General features: G+C 34.8%; 1 protein-coding gene across 9 annotated transcripts in view; it reads left to right on the top strand.

Annotated features, from left to right (window-relative positions):
* The window catches only part of cntfr (ciliary neurotrophic factor receptor), a 358007-nt gene that overhangs the window by 213955 nt on the left and 121763 nt on the right, over nucleotides 1-22289 (top strand). For all 9 annotated transcript variants that reach the window (XM_044096391.1, XM_044096393.1, XM_044096394.1 and 6 more), the window contains one exon: nucleotides 6230-6311. In XM_044096391.1, coding sequence (XP_043952326.1) covers nucleotides 6230-6311 — 82 coding nt within the window. The remainder of the gene's footprint in view (nucleotides 1-6229; nucleotides 6312-22289) is intronic.

Genomic DNA, 22289 nt, shown 5'->3' on the forward strand with positions numbered 1-22289 from the left:
GGTGCTACTTATGTGTGATTAGTTATGTGTTTTTGTGTAAATGTGAGTTGGCTCGGGACAGTTATTGATGGATGAGTGTGCCATGAATGCTTATTTTTCTGGTGTTATTGCCATCTGGGTCACAGGCAGGATAAACTCATTAACATTTAAGCTAATTAACGTTGGAGACCTGTGTGGATAAACACCTGTCAGTTAGTAACATCACTCTTAAATATTGGATAAATGTTATTGCAGCTGGAAGAGTGGGAAAAAACAACACTGTTCCATTTTTTTTACACATTACTTTTTTCACATTAAGAAACCTAACAAACTTGTGGTGATTGATGCGGACATATTCAGCATGAATCTCATATTACAATTTATAATTAGAACACTTCTCACAATTATTTGCAACTCTGAAAATATATAAAACTCCTTAGAAATAATGAATCTATCTTGCACTAAAAAAGCCAAACCCTATATGTGAGTACATTTATTCAGTCTGGGTAAAAATTGTGTGAAGATATAATTTTTTTCAACAAAAGGACTGGAGGCACACCTTACAATACATATATGTATTGACATTTGAAAGTAGACATTGTACACATGACTAGGCACTACCTACCTAAATTGAATTAAATAAAAAATTGATCATTGTGCACTTTTGATTACAAGCACGATTTGTCTTTTGTTATTCAAATAGCCACAAGACAATAGCTAAACATGCCTACATTTAGAGTCAGTGGAACAATGTTAGTTCATTTCATCTTGAATTTGTAAAATACCATGAGATTTTAAATAAAAATCTGGTAACCTTTGCCAGATCATCTTTTGGTCATCATTGGGTCTTTCACCAGGATAATACAAACAAATCAACAGAGAAATTATTTACCAGAAACAAACGCATCCTTGCCATTGACCTCTTACGTCTTAGTCCCAATATATCCTTTTGAACAGCTGTGAGTAAAGATGTACAAAAAATATTCCATAAGTGAGAACAAAAATAACAATCACTCTCTCAGTTTTTGCCAGTCTGATGAGATGTTACATGAGAAGTTTATATGCCGTTGTACTGGCAAAAGGCATTCTACCATGTATTTACAGCAAGGTGCTAATAGCTGTTTGATGCTTTAAGAAGAATACTTGTTTGTATACTTCAAAGTAGCCAGTTGAGGTAGTTCTGGCAGCTTAGCCGGTTGTCTCCCGGGGCTCTCGCTTTGTAAGTTTACTGTACATGCCCCCTGGGAGGAAACCCCAGGATAGATCTCAAATTTAATGTACATCTGCTTTGGGAAGACCTTGGGATGAGCAGGAAAATTAAAGTGTGAGAGTTAGACATAGAGCTGTGTGTTGCTGAGGAGATAATGTCTGGGTTTTCCCTCTGGACATGGCACCATTGTGAACCGATCTACAATAAGCAACAAAGAATGGGTCAATGGATTTAATTGTTTTTTTTTTTTGTTTTTTTTGCCCCATCTAAGTACATGACCTGAAATTAATAGTTCTTTTTTTCTTCTAAAAGAATGAGATTATATAGGTACAATGAATGATTTTATTTTGTGTCATTTTACTTTTTATTAAGGGTACTGAAAAGCTTGAAGGGTGGTGTAACAGAAATGCAGATTATTAGTTGTATATGTTTTGTATGAATACTTTGACATAACATTTTTGGCATTCTTTATGTTCTCAATGTGAACTCAAAAACTTGACATTGAATAAAATCCAAGAAGATCTCTTATAGCTGAGTAGACTTCCCTGTCCTTGCCTGAAGGAAGGACAAATGTGTTTAAAAGTAAGTCTTTTAGTTACTACATGCAGCTCTCTCAAGATCACATGTCCTTTTTCAACTCGTAGATGGCAGATTTGAGATTGCTTTCTACCTTTTTCTACCTTTTTTCTCAATGTTAAATTTACAGCTGTCCCTCTCAAAGAGTGTGTAGATCTTCAACCTTTCTCTTCATCTCAGACGAGGATTCTTGGATAAATGCCATAATTTAAATATCTGTAACTCACTGACTTTGCAAAGGAAGTTTTGTTTTTCAAGAGACTTGTCCTCTCAAAGTTTTGATTTTATGTTGTTGGGAGAACAGGGAACATTCTCCCACATGATGGATGTTTTACTTAGCGACAAAAACTCCTCGCATGCAGTTTCCTTCTTTTAGGCTTGGAGACAAACATCAGAGTCACCAACAGTTATCTCTTCTTGCACATTTGAAAGCAATGGTTGATGTTCCTGAGGGCTACAACTCGCTGTTTTTGCTAGAAACCAAAATTTGTTTATTTCCCAAATTAGACTTGTTTTCAAGCAAAGACACTTTGCTTATTCTATTTTTCCAGGGTGCTCTTTTGTTATTGTGAGACCTGTCCATAGGGGACAAAATTGGTATTTTCTAGGAATACACATCATTTAGCTATAATCAGTTTTTCTGTCTATGCTGAAAGTAAAGCAGTCCCATAGCATAATGCTCCACTGGACCACGGATGGTCCGCTCAGGTTAATGGGCAGTTTTAAGTTTCCACCATGCGCGCTATTTTGAATGTAGGCCAGCGATGACGTTTTGGACACATCTAACCAGAGTGCTGTTTTCCATGTCCTTCCATCATCCATATTTTTTTTTTCCCTCAAAATCTAAATAAGATACTGGTGTTTTTTCAACAATGGCATTCTTATACACAGTCTTCCATATTGGTCACATTTGTAGTTCCACTGCTGCTTAGCTTTTATCTGCAACAAGTTTTTATTTGTTTGAGACGTTTCAGTAACATACAAACAAATTGACCTTTTTAGAAAGTTACTGCGCATCAATCTCTGTTTTTGGCAAAAAATGGCAAAGTACAGGATAAACAAGGTATGTAGTAAAATAGTAATAATAATAATAATAATAATAATAATAATAATAATAATAATAATAATAATAATAATAATAATAAAATAAAGAATGTCTTCTATTTTTACACACAACCCAGTCTGCCTACTGTATTTTCCTCCTGGCTTTTCAATTTAAATGCAAATGTTCCCAAATCGGACTAAAAAAAAAAAAAAAAAAAAAAAATGCACAGGCAAAATCATTTAATGCAGATGAATTATATATTTTAATTAAGCAGCCAAAAGAATCACGCCTATTCAGCCCTTTCCTCTCCAGTGAGAAATGAATAAATAAATATGGAATAAGGAAGTAGTGGAAGGGGGCTAAATAGAAGGGTTAGTAGGAAGAGATGGTAGGAAGGACGAGGAAGAGGGGGGTTGGATTGAGTTTATGAAATTGCAGCTCTAAGCGCCTGTTGTCTGTCATTATGTGAGCGATCTGAAGCTGTCAGATTTCAAAAATGTATTGTTTTCTGATAGACAGGATAAATACCCCTGGAGTTCCCAGCACTCGCATACACACATTATTATGCTCACATAGTTGCACTCGATGGGTGCAAAATGTTTCTCAATGCACATACATTAAGAAACACACAAATATTTTAGCTATGATGGTGATAGGCTAACCAGCACTTACAAAATGATGACCAACGAAGAGGATTGTGATGCTCTGACAAGGGATGCAATTTTAATTTCATCCCCTGTCACTTTCCCCAATATCTCTTCAGATGAAATACATATGAGCTGCCAATCACTCACAAATACAAACAGGCACTGAAGTGCATGCAAACTTTCAGTAGCTATTTCTGTCTTTCACAGATGCATGCACACAAAGCAAAGAGCAGTAATTGTGGAAAATTCAAGGAATGATTTTGAGATTGCAGAATTACTTTTAAGATTTTATGGTAAGAATTTAGACAAGTAAATTGATTCAGAACTACCTATCCACCTTGGTGTGTTGGCCATCCCTTAGCAGCTTTTGAAACAGCATGATTGTCAGCAAATAGTCACATAAACCAGAACCTATGATGGAGACATTGTTTTCAACTCCTTAATAGACAAGGAGTACTTGTGTATCTTGAATCTTTAAACACTCAACTAGTTGGTTGAGCTTAGTGACAGGTACCCACTCTGCATCTGGATTTGACACTGTAAGACCTACCATTTCTCCTATCAGCTTGAGCTTTTGGCCCAATAGGATATGGACTAAAGCTTCCTCTACCACAGGCATTTTCCACCATTTGTTGATCAGTAAAACAGGGAGATGCCTCACTAAAATGCTTGATGATTTGATGTGCTGTAACACAAATACCTTTTGAAACACTGTATTTTAGGCTAAGTTAAAGGTTTTGATTTCCTAAAGAGTTTATAGCCCAAACCGAGCCAGAATATTGTGCAGCCTGAGCTTGTCCAAGAAGTTAAAACATATAAACAACAATCACTCGAAAACATAATTAATGGGAGGAGGAAACGCTAAATTGCAATGGCGAAATGAAGCGCTGAGGTTGAAAGCATCGCACTCACAAGCATTACCCATCAACTGTCTTTGCTAATGAGGACTTAGTGGTTTTCTAAAGTAAACAGTTAATATTGATGACAGTATTCATAGGACTGTTCATAGTATACACTTTATTTTATTATTTTATCATTTCTACCTGTCATTAACAGCATTTAGGTTTTTTTTTTGTTTGTTTTTTTTTGTTTTGTTTTTTTGTTTTTTTTTCCCTAAACAGCATACATTTTAGTAAATATCTCTAGAGTGAATGTTAAGGTTTAATGAGAACTTTAGCACTGTCCTAATTAGTCTTCCCAAATGATTCTTAAACAAACATCTTAGCTTCTTTCCTTAGACCTTTTGAATGTTTTTTCTTAAACCCCCTATACTTGGTAATTCATGAAAAATCCCTTGAGTGTGCAACGTCTTAGACTGTTCTTTATCCTTCTGACATTTTACTCCCTCCATGAAAGCTTTTTCATGTTCCTATACTTCAATCCAGTTCTTGCAGTTATGTATTCTTTTTTTTCCCCTTTTGTGAGATGCTTTAACATGTTGTTGTGGGTTTCACATTCCGTCTAACATATAATGAGTGAAGGATACGATATGTAGGTTGGGAATTGGGAGATGAAGACACAGTGAGAGAGGTAGAGAGAGACTTTACAAGAAATAGTCAGAAAGTAGAAAAAAAGCAAGAAACAGAATTTTTAAAAAGTAAGTTCATAGCTGAAGCTAAACATAGAGCGAGAGCAAATGGGATATGACAGATGTTAGTATCAGCTGGAGCTTTGCCTCAAAAGTACAAGGAAATTCACTTCCTTTCTTTGGCTCTATTTAAAGTGTTCACTCTGTTCTTCACGCACACACCTTACTCAGTGCAAATCTCAGCAGTAGGCAGACCCATAGACAACCTTTGTGTGTATGAGTGCCAACTATTTGTTTTTGATGAATAGAGGAAGGAGACACAGTAACAGCCAAGAGACGGTAGAGGAGATGGAGAGTCAAAGGAGAAGACAAAATTTGAAGGGAATATTTGGGTTCAAGTCCCCTTTGCTGACATGACTTCACGCAGCTCAGCTGTACTTGGACATAGACAGGAATTCCAAGGAGCTCCAGTTATTGTTTTTAAATCTAACGCCCTGCAATGTACGATAGGCATGGAAAAAAAGTAAACATCTCAATGTAAAGATTTATTTTTAAATGATTAAATTTATGTGACACATGAGCACATTTTGCTTACTGTAGAAGATGATAAATATATATATTAAATAAATAAAAAAACAAACTAAAAAAACTTACACTTACTCAATTCTACAATTTCCTAAGTGTCAGGTTGCAACTCTCAAAATGCCTGTTTTGGCTTGTCGTATAACTAAAATTGAGTCACATAGTAAAATGTGGGCACTTACATTTATTTTGTGAAGCAATGTTGTTGTTTTTTATGTTGTTTTTTTTTTTATATGGAAGCTGTATTTGCTTGTTTTGTGCTGTACCTTTAAGGGCTGCTGGCCATGGCCCATCCCAGTAGGGATGGGCCCATTAGGCTGATGAATGGAGGGAAAGCGACAGAAACAGAGGGGGAATGTACAACACAGCAAATAGAAACAACCACTAATATGAACAACTTTAGTGAGACAAGAACAGCAGAGAAATGAGATAATTTGATCTAAAAATCTGAAGTACACAAGAAAAGGACACATTAGGGAGTGCAATGAAGTGAAAAAAGATAGACAGTGCAAGATTCAGAGAAGGCAGGAAATTGTGATCTCTCCATCTCTTACATGGTGATGTCTATGGGTCCGTCCGTCGGTCAGTCAGGAAGACAGACACACACACACGCTCTCCGGTTTTCACATGCACTCCTGACTTTGCTGTGTGTGTGTTTACAGATGGCAAACCTTGTGACATCGTTGTGCTGTGTAGTTCTGGCCGCAGTGGTGGTAGCCTACGCTCAGAGGCGCAGTCAGCTTGGTGAGTTTGCATTTTATCTTTTTTTACAACAGAATTCCACCTTCCTATCAAGCCTTATCCTCTGTCTCTGTCTCAGTTTTTTTTTTTTTTTTTTTTTTTCCTAAAAGATTTCAAACCAGAATTATTTGACTTTGTTTTCTACTACCTCTTAATTTGGTAAACTGTTTTTTGGACTCTTGTCTTCATCCTTTTGGCTGTTTTGTCTCACTGGTGACTCAGTTTTCTTCATGGTTTCCAGATTTTTCTCTTTGTCTGAAGCTGAAGATTCCAGTTTTTTTTAACAGGGCCTTAAAACAAAAACAACCTGTATCATGAGCAATAAAAATTGTATCAGTGTATCACAAGGATTTAAGGGGTTAGGATTTGTAAATCACATTCTGTTCATTATATCACTTTAAATATTTAATTAAAAGTTCTCTTAATGACCTTGAAGAAAAATGCAGTACTGATCAGACTTTTTCCAAGTGATGTAAAGCATCATTCCCCATCCTCCATGTTTTTTTGTTTTTTTTAGACACCAATCACCTGGCTGAAAAAAGGCTTTTATCAAATAAAGATGAATGTTTGTTTGGAAATATTTCCCAACTAATATCAGTTACTAATTGGTGTAAATATATGTAAAGACCAAAACTGAACAAATATATTTTCCTGAATTTGAATTTAGATTAGCAATTTATCTCTTTGAATGATAACTATACTTGTACTTTGTGACATTTTGCAACAGTAAGGTGCAATATCTTTTGTCTGCTTTTGATGAGTTGGCATCCATACATTGTTTTGGTCGTTACCAGAATGTTTCAAAATCAAAGCTGAAACAAGATATGGTAGCTTCTCCTCTGAGAGATTGCACAAAATGCACAAGATTAAATCTGGCTAAGGCATTAAAGGGTGTGAGCTTAACATATAAGTCAGTATGTCACTTGACTCTTAGTGAAGATTGGCCTTGACTTAACAGCCCATGAGAATGGACTATTTAGGTCAGCTGACCCAAGAAAGACTCCAAGGATGTCAATAAGTCCACAGTGACGTACGTCACTGTGTCACAAGACTCTCACACGAACACCCAGACACGCAGTATATTTTGTAACAGGAATATTGAGTATTCTTGGAAAGCACAGAAAAGTTAAATGCAAGAGAAGTGAAGTAAAAACAGAAACAGACAGTGTAAGACAGAAAGTCAGCCACAGCAGTAATTAATGCTGGAAGGGAAAGGTTGCTGGGTCATGTTCTGAAAGAAACTGAGAGCAATATCAAACATTTGGCTATGTGAGAAAGACAGATATACTCCACTTGTGTTCTTTTTTTAGAACCTAGTCTCTTTCATTCATAATCAAAATTATTGAGATATGTTCAACACAAATTCAAAGTGCGCTTTATTTTGTGCTCTTCTGAAAAAGACAAAAAAGGAAATTAAATCAAAACAGACAATTGAAAAGGGGCACATTTGAGGAAATAAAATATATGAACAGTGGGATGAATCATAAATACTTTCAACTATGGAAAATAAATATTTGTGTTGTTTTGGCAACTCTTAACTTTGTTGCATAAACCTAGATATATATGCATAAAAACAGTCAATGCTGGACTAAAACCATTTTTTGGTGTCATTTATGCTTGATATCTAAGTTCTCTTCCCTTTATTGTTAGGATACTACCTAACCCAAAATAAAATCCTTCCTTATTTTAATATAGCCATAACATTTGGATTAGACTTATATATATATATACTTTTTATGATTTGTACCAACACTGATTTCCAAACACTGATTTCTCACCCTGTTTGAATGGCATACATCTCCAGGGTTTGTCTCTCTGAAGCCACACAGAAGTGCTCACTTAACGCAATTCATGTGTGCAAACAGCTATTCATTTACATTTTAAGTAAATGGGAAAAACCTTCTATTGGGCTGGGATCCATCTGTTAGAAATTTACAGACTGATAAAGGGACACACTGATTGCAAATAAAGTCGTGTATGCCTGTGCTATCCAGAGGGTAATAGGTTCATTTGAGACTTCTGGATTATTGACAGCCATAAATCATAGAAGAAAGAATGAGATTCTGTTAAATAATATATCTGCAGAAAGAATACATTTAGCAAAATTGGCAAGTTTACATGTGTATTTTTTTACTGGACCTGATGTTAAAGCAATTTTTAAAAAGTTCAGGAATCCTACTATTTTAGCTGGCATTTAAACTGCAACAAAATGACCATTTCCAGTGTTTAATACCACATGTCAGAAACATTAGTTATAACAGGATGTAGGAATTATTTCCACACCAGCAAGACTCTTTAAGCATAAAGCCAAGAACTCTGGTGTTTAGGTCTGCATACTGAATATCTACTTAGCTCAGTTAAAGATTCATGCTGACAAAAAATTTGGCAAAAGAACATTGGATGGAAATCTGAGCCCCACAAAAGGCAGTCCCTCAATAAAACATCACTTGAAACAACAGAGAAAAATGAAAATAATTGAAAGGCAAAAGCCCACTGAGAGAAAGGGAGGCAGGCTCCAAGGTAAGGCCAATTAAGCTGTGTTGAATATTCCTAGTACAAAAACAGACATTCAGATGCTCTGAAAAGGAGAGTTAAATGCTAAGTTGGTGGAAGAGACTTAAGATGGATACTTGTAAAGTAAAAGGCATAAGAGCTGAAAACGTGAAGAAAAAGATACACTCATCTAGAAAGAGTAAATTATTCATGATACTTAATCTTTCTTTGAAAATTACAAACTGTGATTTCGCAAAACAAAATGGGAAAACGAACGCATGCAAATGAATAATAACATTCTCTCTGTTCAGCACAAAGCAAACATAATGCCAACTTAAAGCAATCATTGTAAACAAGGTCAGAGAAATCTTAGATCCACACATCCTGCATCGCTAAGCTGAACTTCAACTTTTACCATCCCAGTTATGACTGGAAGAAAGGGATAAATAATCTTACCTTCAAAGAAGAAGAAGGTTATTTTTAGTTATTATTGTTAATGGAAAAGCAGGATGTTTTGCAGGTGTAGCAGTGATTCTTAAAAACGGAAGCCTTCTGTCGGCAGGATAATGTCGCTGATGAGAAATAACTCAGCTTTGTACATCTCAAGGCTTTATTAAATTGAATAAATTTCAGTTTTATTGTTTAAATCAATTAATTGCAATACACAGCTAAATACATAATCTTGCTTTAAGACACTATTCACCAATATTACATGGTCTGTTAGCTTGAGTGTGTCCTACTGAACTCACACTTGATTCATGTCACTAATGTATCATGTTTTTTATGACGGTGACAAACATTCTTCAAACTCATGTTGAACAATATCTCCAAACATATGACAGTAAAAATTAAACTACAATGTGTCTGAAAATGACATTACAATGTTACGGTCAAAAGATTTTTGTTCTTACTTGTAAATTATTAAAGTAATTTGTTGATATTTTTGTAAGTGTATTTCTAAACTGAATATACTTTGACAACTCCTAAAGCACTGATAAGCAGCTTTACTTTAAAATTGGTCAGCTATGAGAAGAAGGGTTGGATGATTGAAGGGCTCATTAAACTGTTGATGCCTGGATGTCTCTGTTTCTTCCAGATTACATTTTTCTAAAAGCGATAGAGTCAATCATATTCTATTTAAAGTCAATCTTCACCTGCACTGAGGACCAGAATATTGACACCAAGAGGAAAAACAGTTTTTTTTTTCCTTTTACTCCTAGCTATTTATTTGCTATATTTCTCTTTCTGTATGGTTTTTTGGTTTGTTTTTAAATGTGAGAATCCCCAGAATGTTTTTTAAAGGCATTAGTATTTCAAGAAGTAGGTGCCTTCCCAGTAAATTTTGAAATACTGTGACGAAGCACAAGAATACAAATAGCTTAGGGAAGTGGTTGTCTAACTTTTCATAACTAGCCCCACTTCAGGAAGCTTGGTTGATAATGTTTTGATTTTATTCCAGTTTGAGTTTTTATCATAACATTTGGATTATATATATATATATATATATATATATATATATATATATATATATATATATATGTATGTATATATGTAATAAATTTCCACCTATAATGACTCTCTCCATCTTCTCCCTTCCTTCAACACTCTCTGATGCAACACTTCATTCTCTTTCCCTGTCTTGCACATTGTCTACACTTTCGTCCCCTGGAAATCCTTGCTCTGGACTCTCCTTCTCATTGTTTTTCCCCTTAATTAAACATAGTGATCTAAAGAAGGTCTGTCACCCATGGCACCATGTTCTTTTTCTCCATGTGACTAAAAGAGCTGGTGTTCTACATTTTTTACCTTTGTTCCAGCTCCTGACCTCGCATTTAGTCTAATTTCTACCAACAAAAGAGTGAAGGGTTAAGAAATGAAAAGCTCAGACAATCCAAAGCCAGAGGGACTGAGAGCAAATGAGAGACAGCAGAAAGTAAGAGTTTAACTCTCCAACTAATTCCATGGTATTACTGCTGTCATAGCTGTATTTATTTCCTGAGCATTCAACACACGTTCGTGACTCGTCAACATGCCTGGGCGTTTGCTTTCCTACACAGACCTATTTATCCATTCCTGTGAATGAATTGTGTAAATTGTTTAAACCAAATTAATTATTGCAATCTTGTAACCGACCTCTGTCATGCATGACAGCTGAGTCTAATTTAATTCGTGTGTAGAGGCTCATATAGACAGATGAAATTAGCATTGATACAAACTCTTTGAAAGCAAGATGTCAGACAGAAAACAAACACTGTCATCTACTGCAGGAATATTCCATATATATATATATATGAGATAAATGTTAGTAGATATAGATTTATGTGTTCAGACATATGACATACATTATTGCTTCAGTCATCTGGCACACAAGATAAGAGATTAATTGTTCTGGTGGCTGCTGAATTAACATTCTAGATATTGCATTATGTAGAATACTATATATTCTAGATAACACAGTTCTATTGTTTGTTTTTTTTCTAATTAAGTACTTGCACATTTTCAACTTTGGTGTATCTAAAAAATAATAATAATAATAAAAAAAAAAAAAAAAACACTACAAAATTATGGACATAGATGACATTGTTGTTAAAGTGTGAATCTCCCCCCAAAACATGCCATAATTTGTGTGTCTGCATAAATCACAGCAAAAGACAGTTCCAGACAGCTAAATGTAATCAATTATTCATGAGGGATAACTGCTCTCTGATGTGTCATCAGAGAAAACAGACAGCAGGAGGAAACAAGTAAAGAAGCACAAAAATCATGTGTTTTTGTTTAAGCTATATAACATTTGCAGTGGGGGAATCTTTATCGTTCTCATTATCCAGAGTAGCACTCAATGTAATCAGTGCTCTCTGTTTGGCAGGCAGCGTGCAATAAATTCAACATGGAGCTCATCCGGTTGATTGACTGACAGCATTGGCAGATGAATTACAGTCTGACTGACTCGAAGACTGGCAGACAGGCTTAGTGAAGTGATACTGATCCTATTTACTTGTGGTTTAGGGATGAAAAAGCACAAGCATGAACCCTTCATAATACATGAAGAAATGTACTCCAAATATTTCAAAATTATATATATATATATATATATATATATATATATATATATATATATATATATATATATATATATATATAATCTTTAAAACTCTTGATGAATTAAGCTTCCACCTACCAAAAAGTAATGCTTTCAGAATATGTATACAATATATCTTCAAGTCAAATTAGCAACTTGGAAGCAAAAATTTTAATCTCTGGTTCTCTGAATATAGCAGGGAGCTGTCAGTAGGAGTATGGTAAGCCATTACATCTTATAATTTTGGGGCATTGCAATATCTGATACAGTCAAATTAAAGCAAGTAGAAAGGTCATTAGGAATTCTAAGATTTCAGACACCAGGAGTATGATAAGGTACCATCTGGGAGGGTCACTGGCATGTAAACTATAAGTGTAGACATACTTATTTGAAAGAAATCAGAATAGTACCTGACTTTATTAGAGCCGCCCTAAATCAAGCAGCTTGCTTTTCTGAGATAGTGGTTTGGATATGAGTGCTATGAATTGCTGCCTAAGGCAGCATTGTATGGAACACAGGTATCAGCAACATTCAAAGCTCAGTGAGCCACTTTTGCCCCTGCTCTCAATAGAGCCATAATTTACCTGGTCAGAGGGGAAAAAAACTTGTTGGGCTTTATAAAATTGTCTAATTGTGTTAATTTTAGGACGAAGATTGGTAAGCAGAAAAAAAAAAAAATTCTCACCATCTAGCTATTTTGATTTGATTGTAATACAGGGTTGCAAAAGAAAAATGAGAATAAAACAAACTTCCTGGAAATTGATTCCTAGTAACATTTGATTACTAGCCAGGAAAAAAAAAACAAAAACTTATCCACTCTGTCAATTAGTTTGAATTGTCTTCCCTTAAGTGTCAGACATTAGAAAGTCAGATAGGAGAAACAAATGACAAATGTCTGTAGAATTCAATATTTTTTGTGAGAGTTCTGTAATTTGACCACTACAGATTCAGAGTTCCCGACTGTCTGATAAAATCTTTCATGTAATGGACCATTTCCAACCAATTGTAGTGTTTTTCACGAAGATATGGAATCTCCAAATCTCGCTGTCTGAGTGTTTCTGTCTATTTGTGTTACGTCCGGTCTGGTGTGTATTTGTGTTTTTGTTGTTGTGAAACTCTTATCTCATCAATCATTAAGAAGGAATTCCCAGTAAGTCGTTCATCAAGCGTCACTCTCCCTATTCGTGTTTTTCACCTGACACTCTCCCGAAAATATAAAATAATTGATTTACGCAGTATGTTTTCTTTAGATATATGAAATTAAATTTAATTTATATATCTATATATATATATATATATATATATATATATATATATGAAAGTAAAAGAATGAAGGTATGTCACATTGATACCATACTGTAACAGTTACTGTAGACCTTCTATAACAGTTTTCTATAGCTTCTTTAACTCAACATACAGTCAGATGTTTTTAAACTTTTCGCAACAAAAATGAGTACACCCATAAGTTGAAATAACCAAATTATCCTCAACATGCCAATATTTTGTCTGGCCATTAATATTTTACTGCCCTTCCTGAACCCTCTCGGGAGAAGAGTTCTCTAGAGCTTCCCAGTTTGCTACTGGAATCCTATTCTGCTCCTTCATGATGCATTCACAGAGCTGGTGGATGTATGTAACCTTAGAAACCTCACACTCCTCCATCCTCTATTTGAACATGCCCCACTAATGTGCAATAGGATTAATGTCTGGATACATGCTCGGCCACTCCAGCACCTTTACCCTCAGTTTCTTTAGTTAAGCATATTGGAGGTGTGTTTTTGGATGGGATGATGCTTCTGTATGCCATAGAACATGTTAGCATTCACTTTTCTCTCAAAGAACTGTGGCTCCTCACAGCCATCCACAATCGAGCAGCTCCAAACCATGACACTCCATCCACACACTTCTTTTTATAGAGGAGGCATCCTAAGAAGAGATTTCCATCTGGGATGACAGCTGTACAGACCAATTTCACGAGGTTTGACCTGAGGACTGACTGGCTGATTCTCCATTTCTTCAGCAATGTATTCATATGTCCATACGTAGACAGACAGATTTGATTTTTATGAACATGCTTCGCATGTTTTTCTTAAGGTCTATTTTTGTTTACCTACTCTTACTCCGTTTCCTGCATTGCAATAAATGTCAGAGTTATTTGAAACACACATCATGCGGGTATGAGCAAAAGCAGAAGGATTTCTGAAACATAAAGCCCTGTTACGTTTTTGAAGTACACATGTTGCTCTTGAAGCACTGTAATATTGGACAGAACATGTATACTTACACCAGTTGTGCAGAACTGGATGTTGTGCTTGACTAACATTTTGCTTTTCCCTAACCTATTAAAGACTCAGCTAATCATGTGGAAAGAAAATTTTAATGCTTTTGGATTGATCCGGAGTGGTCAAGGAAGTAATAAGCCCTGTAAATGAGACGGCAAGTACAGCAAGAAATTTTAATATTTAGTTTTTTATTTGGTTACTGGTGTATTAACCAACAACAATACAACAATTTGCTTGTTGTATTATCAACTGAGTTAATTAACTGACTTCAATTTGCTATGGCATATATATGTAGCAGACTATCCATAGGGTTTATGAGCAAAAGTACTCATGTGACAGAATCTATATATATATATATATATATATATATATATATCAAATACACTCAAGATAAAAGATAACAAGTTTCAAGCAAAACTGTCCATGAATATTATACCTCACCAGTCAGGCTACACACACTCACAAATTTCAAAGAACAAACTAATACAAGTAGGCTGATGGGAGTGTGTAGTCACAAGTGAGTCATTTGTTGAAGTGAAGTTTAATGAGGCTTACAGTGGATCACAACCAGTCAGCCTTTGATGACAAAAAAAAAAACACAACCTACTGAATAATGTGACGTGACAATTGAAGGGTCAGAAAGAGTTTAGCATTTTGAAGTTGACAAAGTGAATTTGGCTTCAGAACATTTTTTTTTTTTCTTTTTGCCATGAAAACGAAGAGGAGAAAGTTCAGATGGGCATACATGTTTCTTGAGCTGTTACAATAATTAATAAATTACCAACTCCTCATAATCTGATCAGTGATTCTATAGCGAGTCTTTAATGTTGCTAATTTTTGGCCCTTATTGAACTCTATTGAATTTTTGTTATGCTACATAGTTTCTAAATCCTCCCTCCCCCTCAAAAATGTCATCACATTTAGAAATGTTTACAATGGAAAAATTGTAATGTGTTCAATATTTATTTAACCTGCTGTATAGAAGAATAAGTAAGTTATGTTGAGTCATACAAGCTGCTCAATGCCTCCAAGACGTCATAGAATATTGCATTAAATGTTCTTTTCTAAAGTAAAAAATGGTAATCATTTGTTATAAAGAGCATGATGCTCTTTGGCTAAAACATTTTTATGATCACAGTCTAAGCACATAAATGTACTTAACTTATATAGAGCTTTTCTAGTCATCCTGGGCCCCTAAAGCACTTTACACTAATCACATGCACCAAATTGCACTCACAAACATGGACATATTCATACACAGATAAGGAGATTGGTGACCAACTTGGGGTAAGTGCCTTGCCCAGGGGCACATTGACATGTGGCAGGAGGAAGCTGGAGTCAAACCCACTTTCCGATTGCAAAGCAACTGCTCTTCCCACAGTTGCCAGCGGAACTGTGGCTCCTCTGGCGCTGATGCGATTAGGACTTCTGTTCTCATCAGCTATTCACAACTGTGATTCTCCACTATGATGAGAATAGAACTTCTAAAATGGTATCTTCAGCTCCCTATTTGCTTTGTGTGCATGTACAAATGCATGTACTTTCCCTTACCACTCCCAGCTAAATCTAAAAATCTAGAAGTGTATAAGCATTTTAGATTTCATAAAGACTTCTTTAAAACCTAGAAATGAATGGTTACTATTGATGTGTGTAGTGGATACATCAGTATCTTATATTTGAAATTATAACTTTAAACAAAGTGATAGTTTTAATAACCATTGCTATATAATAGGTTAAAAATGAATTAAATATATTCTCAAGCACTATTTTGGATAAGAAAGCTAAGCACTTTTGAAATATCTTCATTTATCATGCTTTGTTAAACAGCAACTGAATATACTTAGTAATATGTTCTTTGATATTTTATAAGTATTTTATTATCTTGGTGTTTCATTTTAATGCTGCACTAAATCTTGAGTGGAACTTTTGAGATAGATTTTCCAAATGTAATAAGGCATTTTTTTTTCTTTGTAAAAGTAACAAAATATATGGCTGTAAGTATTAAAACACAGAGTTTTGGGAAGTCTTTATTAGTAATAATAAAACTTCATATTTGAAGAGCACTTAACTGTTTTTCGTAATCTCAAAGTACCAAGTGTTATATATATATCCTGTAGTGGGTACCCAGCAAAGTGTGATTAATGTATGAAAATAAGATTAGTGTACAGTGGCTACAAATAAGGTCATATTGCTTTAACTGGGGTTTGAAAAAAGCTGCATATATTCTGTGTTTCAATATCACTTTGGCAGACTCTATACTGGAAATGAAAGAGTGTGCTGTAATTTCAAAGAAATACTCTTAACAAATCAATTTATCTGGTCATTAAAAAGGGGCTTTTCATTCATAGCTTGCCCAAAAGCCCCCTAATATTGAATTGAGAGACCATTTGTGAGATAAATTTTCTGTTTCCAAAGCCATTTTGCTGATTCCAACCCATTAAATCGAAACTTATGTATTCTTGTGCCGTTTAAAAATCGGAGAGCCCCTTCTGATTGTCCCCAATTCTTTCTGATAAACTGTTCAATAAGTTAATGCTGCCAGGAATCTAATGTTTTTCCAGACAGTTAAAGTAGAATTTTAGCTAATGTTGTTTTGCAGTAAAACTTTGTGCCAAGACATTGGAAATGACTCTCCAGGCTTTCACAGAGGGTTCTGGACTCTGTGAGACTTCTATATATACACATTTTATCTGATATGTTGTGAACAAACAGACCTCCAACATAAGAGATATTTGGAAAAGAAAAGAAATCAAGGGCAGTAATGGTTATTGATATGATTTGCATGGCTCTCGTACCAGTGTTTTTGATGTTGTTTTTTATGTTTTATTTTACATGGTCAACAGTATTTGGTTGGTTGGTGGTTTATAGGCATAAACCACCATGGATCTATGCTACACACATAGCATAGATCTATTCATCAGAGATGTTTCAGACATCTCTGATGAATGTCTGAAACATTCATCAGAGATTTAGAAGGCCCAAAAAATCATACAAACTGATAATGATACTTTAATTATTTTACTTGCACAATCTCAAATCCCTAAGATATTGTTCCATCTACAGTAACATTTTTTTATTTTTTGTCTTTCAGAGACATCTTACCCATTTTTATATGTCATAGTTATATGTCTTTTCAGACTGGAACTCATCACTTTGACAAAGAGTAAAACTTTTAGAGGGTTGTATCTTGGGATATGAGAATCAGTAGAATGATGGTGTCATAGAAATAGCTCCCAGAGTACATTCTGCCTTTGATTGCTTTGCACGCTGAAGAATCTTTTTCTTTAATGCTGTCTAACCTGAAAGAGGGTTGTTGTGTCCTGTCACTTTGAGCTTATGACTTTGTCGTTTTGCATTTCTGTTGAAAATCTTTTGTTTGAAAAACCCATTTCTTGGATATTTGGCTCTGAGCCAGTAGCTGTGAAGCAATGCTGACTGAACTCCATAAAGATGTGGAATAAAACAGCAACAACAAAACACTACACCTTTTTCAAAAAAATCCTGCATACTTATAGACGAGTGGCGACAAAGGCAAAGACGAAGCGTAGCTCGCTTGTGTGGATGTGCTTGACTGTTTTGGCCATTTGTATTTATTGCCCATGACTTTGTGCAAGGACAGTCCTATCTGTCTTTATTGAAGAATGATTTGTTGCTGTGGAATGGATTCATACACAACCATTTGCTCCCCAATCCCTGAAACTCTATTGTCAGTGGACGATAGCTTTTCTTCTCTTCTGTATGTTTGAAGTCTAATTCTCAAAGCTCTACCACCAAGAATAATGGAAATTGCAAAAACACTACACACAACTTAATGTGAGATGTGTGTGGAGGCTTGAAATAATGTGGCATTGAATGCTTTTGCCACATAGCAAACTGGCCCCATGTACACAAGGTCATAAGGAGTTAATAGAATTTCATATTTAGCATCCAAGCAAAAAATAAATGTTTTGATTAGATTCATTCATCAATGGGGCCATGTTAGTCAAAAGTTTATTATTACAGTGGGAGGAGTCAATTCTTACTTTTACATCTGACATAAAACTATATTTATACATTTCTGAAGTTGTAAAGCTGCTGTCACACTTTTTTCCTCTGGCCATGTACATTATTGTATCTACAAACACATTTTAGTATACATTTAGTAAAACAGAATGCCTTGCCAGGTGTAGAAAATACAGGTTAAGATCCCCAGTTTTGTATAGTTTTATATTGGAATCAAGGCTGTGTGATCAACAGTGTGGCTTGCTAAAAGAAGTCAATTATTCTTGCTATTGTTGTGATTTTCTTTTTATTTATTTATTTTATTTATATATGGCACATCTAGCAATAGCTAAGGTTATTTAAAACACTTAGCTAATCAAGTTAAAACAAGCAAATAAAGCAAAACTATATATGTATTATAACATTAGCATTTGTTGCAATACAAAAAAAACATATTTGTACTTTCATGCACATCTCAATAAGGTATATTGATATGTGCAATATAATATAATACCTTTTAATGGTATTGAGGTTCCATTAAAAGATCATGCTTGGGACTACACATGGCTCAGTAGCTGTCCAGTCACAAATGAATAACTGAAAATGAATAAAAAAAATCTTTGTTTTTTTCTTTCAAACTAAATTATACAGCATATTGTTTAACAAAAGAAAAACTATCCATGCATATAGCAATGACATATTTCAAAGTGCTAAAACTTAGAAAATATATTTTTGTTTTACTGGAAAACAAAAGCCAACAAAAAAGACAATTAGATTTCTTGCTTTATTTGTGTAGTTTGATGGGGCACAATGGGAGTGGGGTTTTTCTCAACCAAGTTTTGTATTATTTATTTTTACACATGTTTTACAAGTGGCTGCATGGTCTAATGGTTAGGGAGATTGCCCCATTATTAATAGATAGCAGCCTGGTTCTGAACAAAAAACATTTGCCCTTAAGCAAGAGACAGTAGTGCAGCTTGTTCCGTCATTGTCTGGCATGCAGCATCGCCATTTCCTTGGGACTTTGGATTGCATAATCCACTGGGACTAACGGGTCATTGTGAAGCTTAATGTCCTGCCATAGCCCAGGTGACCAACCACAGAATTGAAATGAGGTATGTCATTCAGAGACCTTTAAAAGGGTCATGTCAGTCTCAGATAAAGTACCAGAAATTCCAACACAGAACAAAATGTTTTATTGCAACTCAAAAGCAGAGAGTTATCCCTATGACCACTCACTTCCAGTCAGTGTTCCTAAAAATATGGACATCAATATTAAGCAAATGAAATTAACCCCTTAACTGCCATCCTCAAAATTCTTAAATTTCAGTCAAATGATCCATGTTGATACTGGTATCATTGTGACATTTAATTAGGTAAAGTAGGTAAGATGTTATTCAAATAGGAAAGACAAAACAAGTATTAGCATGAAAACAAAAATAGGCTGTCAATATTTGTCCTCCATACATAACTAGCCTCCCATGCATCATAAGGCAGCATGTGACCTAACAACTAAAGCATGGTTAACACCATGTTGTCAGTCACTAAAGCCCGGTGTCAGGCACTGTCTGGTTTGCAGCATAAACAAATTGAGAAAGTATTTACATCCTGCATTTTATAGATGGGAAGTTAGACTCTGAGATAGATATTTGTCTGAACTTTGGTTAAGCCATTCTAACAATAAGGTAATTTTGTTTTGTTGAAAACGTTTTGTTTGGGAAAAAAGGGGAATAATGTGGATTATTGTCTTACTGGGATGTAAACCTTGTCTCTATTTTTTTTTTTTTTTTTTTTTTTTTTGTCTTGTGCAGTCTCTAACAGTATTGATCAGTATTACCTTGTGTTCAGTTCCATCAATTGTCCAGTCAACTTTGACCAACATCCTTGTCACTGCTTAAAAAAAAACATCTATGTACTAAGACTGAGACTTTCAAAGTGATCTCTATAAACACAAAACAAAAAAGTATGTATTTTTCACACTTTACAAATATACACTTCTGTAACTTGATTTTTACTTTACAATCCCCATAAAATTTATTACAGAATATGGATATAGGAAACAAAATTTGAAGTTCAAGGACTTTAAATACTTTCTGAAACATAACTTCTAATTGTTTCAATAAATAGAACAATTATTAAGTCATTCAACACTATAATAACATAAAGTAATGTAAGCTAGTAAAAGCATACTAAATATTTTGTTACTGGAAAGATAATGTTCTTATCATTTAACTGAGTAATGATAAAATAATACAGATGCAGTTTATTGTAGCAAAGAGATTAGATGTAAACGTCCTTAAGACTTGCTAACATAACAAAACATTGTTTTGAAAATACACCAAACTGAGGGAGATCACAGCAAAAGCATACCACTATAACCAGTCACCATCTTGCCTGTATCTGGAGTGTACATGTGTCATATTTCTTCAACACAATAACAAGCACCCTGATCTGTCAGATAACACACTGCATTCAGCACAGCACCTTACACACACACACTGTTGATGGAAATCTGGCAGAGGAAGTATTAACCTTCTGCTTGTACTTGGATTCTGTACCTTTTTCAACACAGCGAGCATTTCACATCCGAAACACCTTTGTGCATCAATGTAAAATAAGACATGCAAAAAAAAAAAAAAAAAACTGTGATAAATTGTGACAAGCTGGTTAATTTAATGTATCAATTAATTAATTGCTATAAATGTTAAGAAGCATGTTATAGAATGCAATTAATCAGACTTCCCACATTTAATTCTCAAGTAATGCTTTTGTAGAATTGTAGAATTTTCTTTTGTTAAAAGTTATCAAGCAAACCAGTAAACCAAGCTTATCCTCTTCATGCCATCTTCAAAAAACCTAAAAACTTTATAGCCCTTTTTTTCAGCACTTTTTTATTGTTATTTTCCGGTAACAGATTAAAACAGGTCCTGATTTGCATTAAACTGCTTTAAAAACCCAGGCTGCATTAGCTTTTTCATTTATTATGTTCTTTAATTTGAGCATGTCCAATGTGATCTTCCCGTCATGTTTCTCCTGAGCCTCTCTTGATTTAGATAGGATATGACAGGCTGATGTGGCATGAGATGGTAATGTTTCCTTCCTTTTTTCATATGCAAATTTCTGAATGAAAGCTTTTCCCCTCTCTCTCACATATCAACTTGCAAAACATCTGCCTCCACATTTTCCACTTCCCTCATTCTTTTCTCTTCTTTTCTGTATTATATTCATCTATTGGAAAAGGTCATAATGTCCACCTGGATTATACTCATATACATATGAGTGTTAGCTTTCTTTTTTACCTCACAAATATGTGTATGTCAATCATGAGTACTGTGACAGTTATTGCCACAAATCAACATATTAGTCTTCTTCAAAGTTAGCTAACACTAGTTATCTAACCAACTAGCTAACATTACTGCCTATACTTTATTGTGCGTGTGCATTATTTATGTGTGGGTGTGTGGGGGTGTCTCTGTGTGTGTCTGACACCCTGGATAAGAAAACCAAGAGAGGGAGAGAATGTGTAGCTAAAACCAAACTTTTGGTGCAAATGAGGACCTGTCCTGGCTCAACTGCTGTTTTTATCAGTAGTGATAAAAAATACCTGTGGGTATATGCTAGTTTTTCAAGGCTGCAAAAATAATGACACTTTGCATAAACTGACTTTTTCCAACTGAGACTGTAAACCTAAAGGACAGAAAGACTTAACAGCAAAGCCTAAATTTCAATCAAAATATAATCGTGAACAAACATTAGCACTTTTGTCTGTGTGCTCCCTTTTAGATCATGTCAGCATTCTAATACAAAAACATTTTAATTCCACATTTGAAGATTCAAAATTGTTGCTTGTGATTTTCATGGAATTTTTATTTGGTTGATTTTTATTTTTTTTATTTTTCAGTAGAGACCTCATTACTCACAGTCAGGCCTCATTACTTCTCAGTCAGATACATGCCTGCCTCCAGTAGAATAGTGAAACATGTGGGCGCATGTCTGCTCATAGAAATTGACACATTGAATCCCTCTTTTCTTTGACAAGCATCTAAAACATGAATGCTTCTTTCTTCAGCTAAGGGGCTAACACATGCATACTCATGTCTTCAGTACTGAGATACAAAGTGTCTGTATCTCTCAACAGGAACATTT

The sequence above is a fragment of the Gambusia affinis genome, linkage group LG17 (genome assembly GCF_019740435.1).
Source record: "Gambusia affinis linkage group LG17, SWU_Gaff_1.0, whole genome shotgun sequence".
Lineage (NCBI taxonomy): Eukaryota > Metazoa > Chordata > Actinopteri > Cyprinodontiformes > Poeciliidae > Gambusia > Gambusia affinis.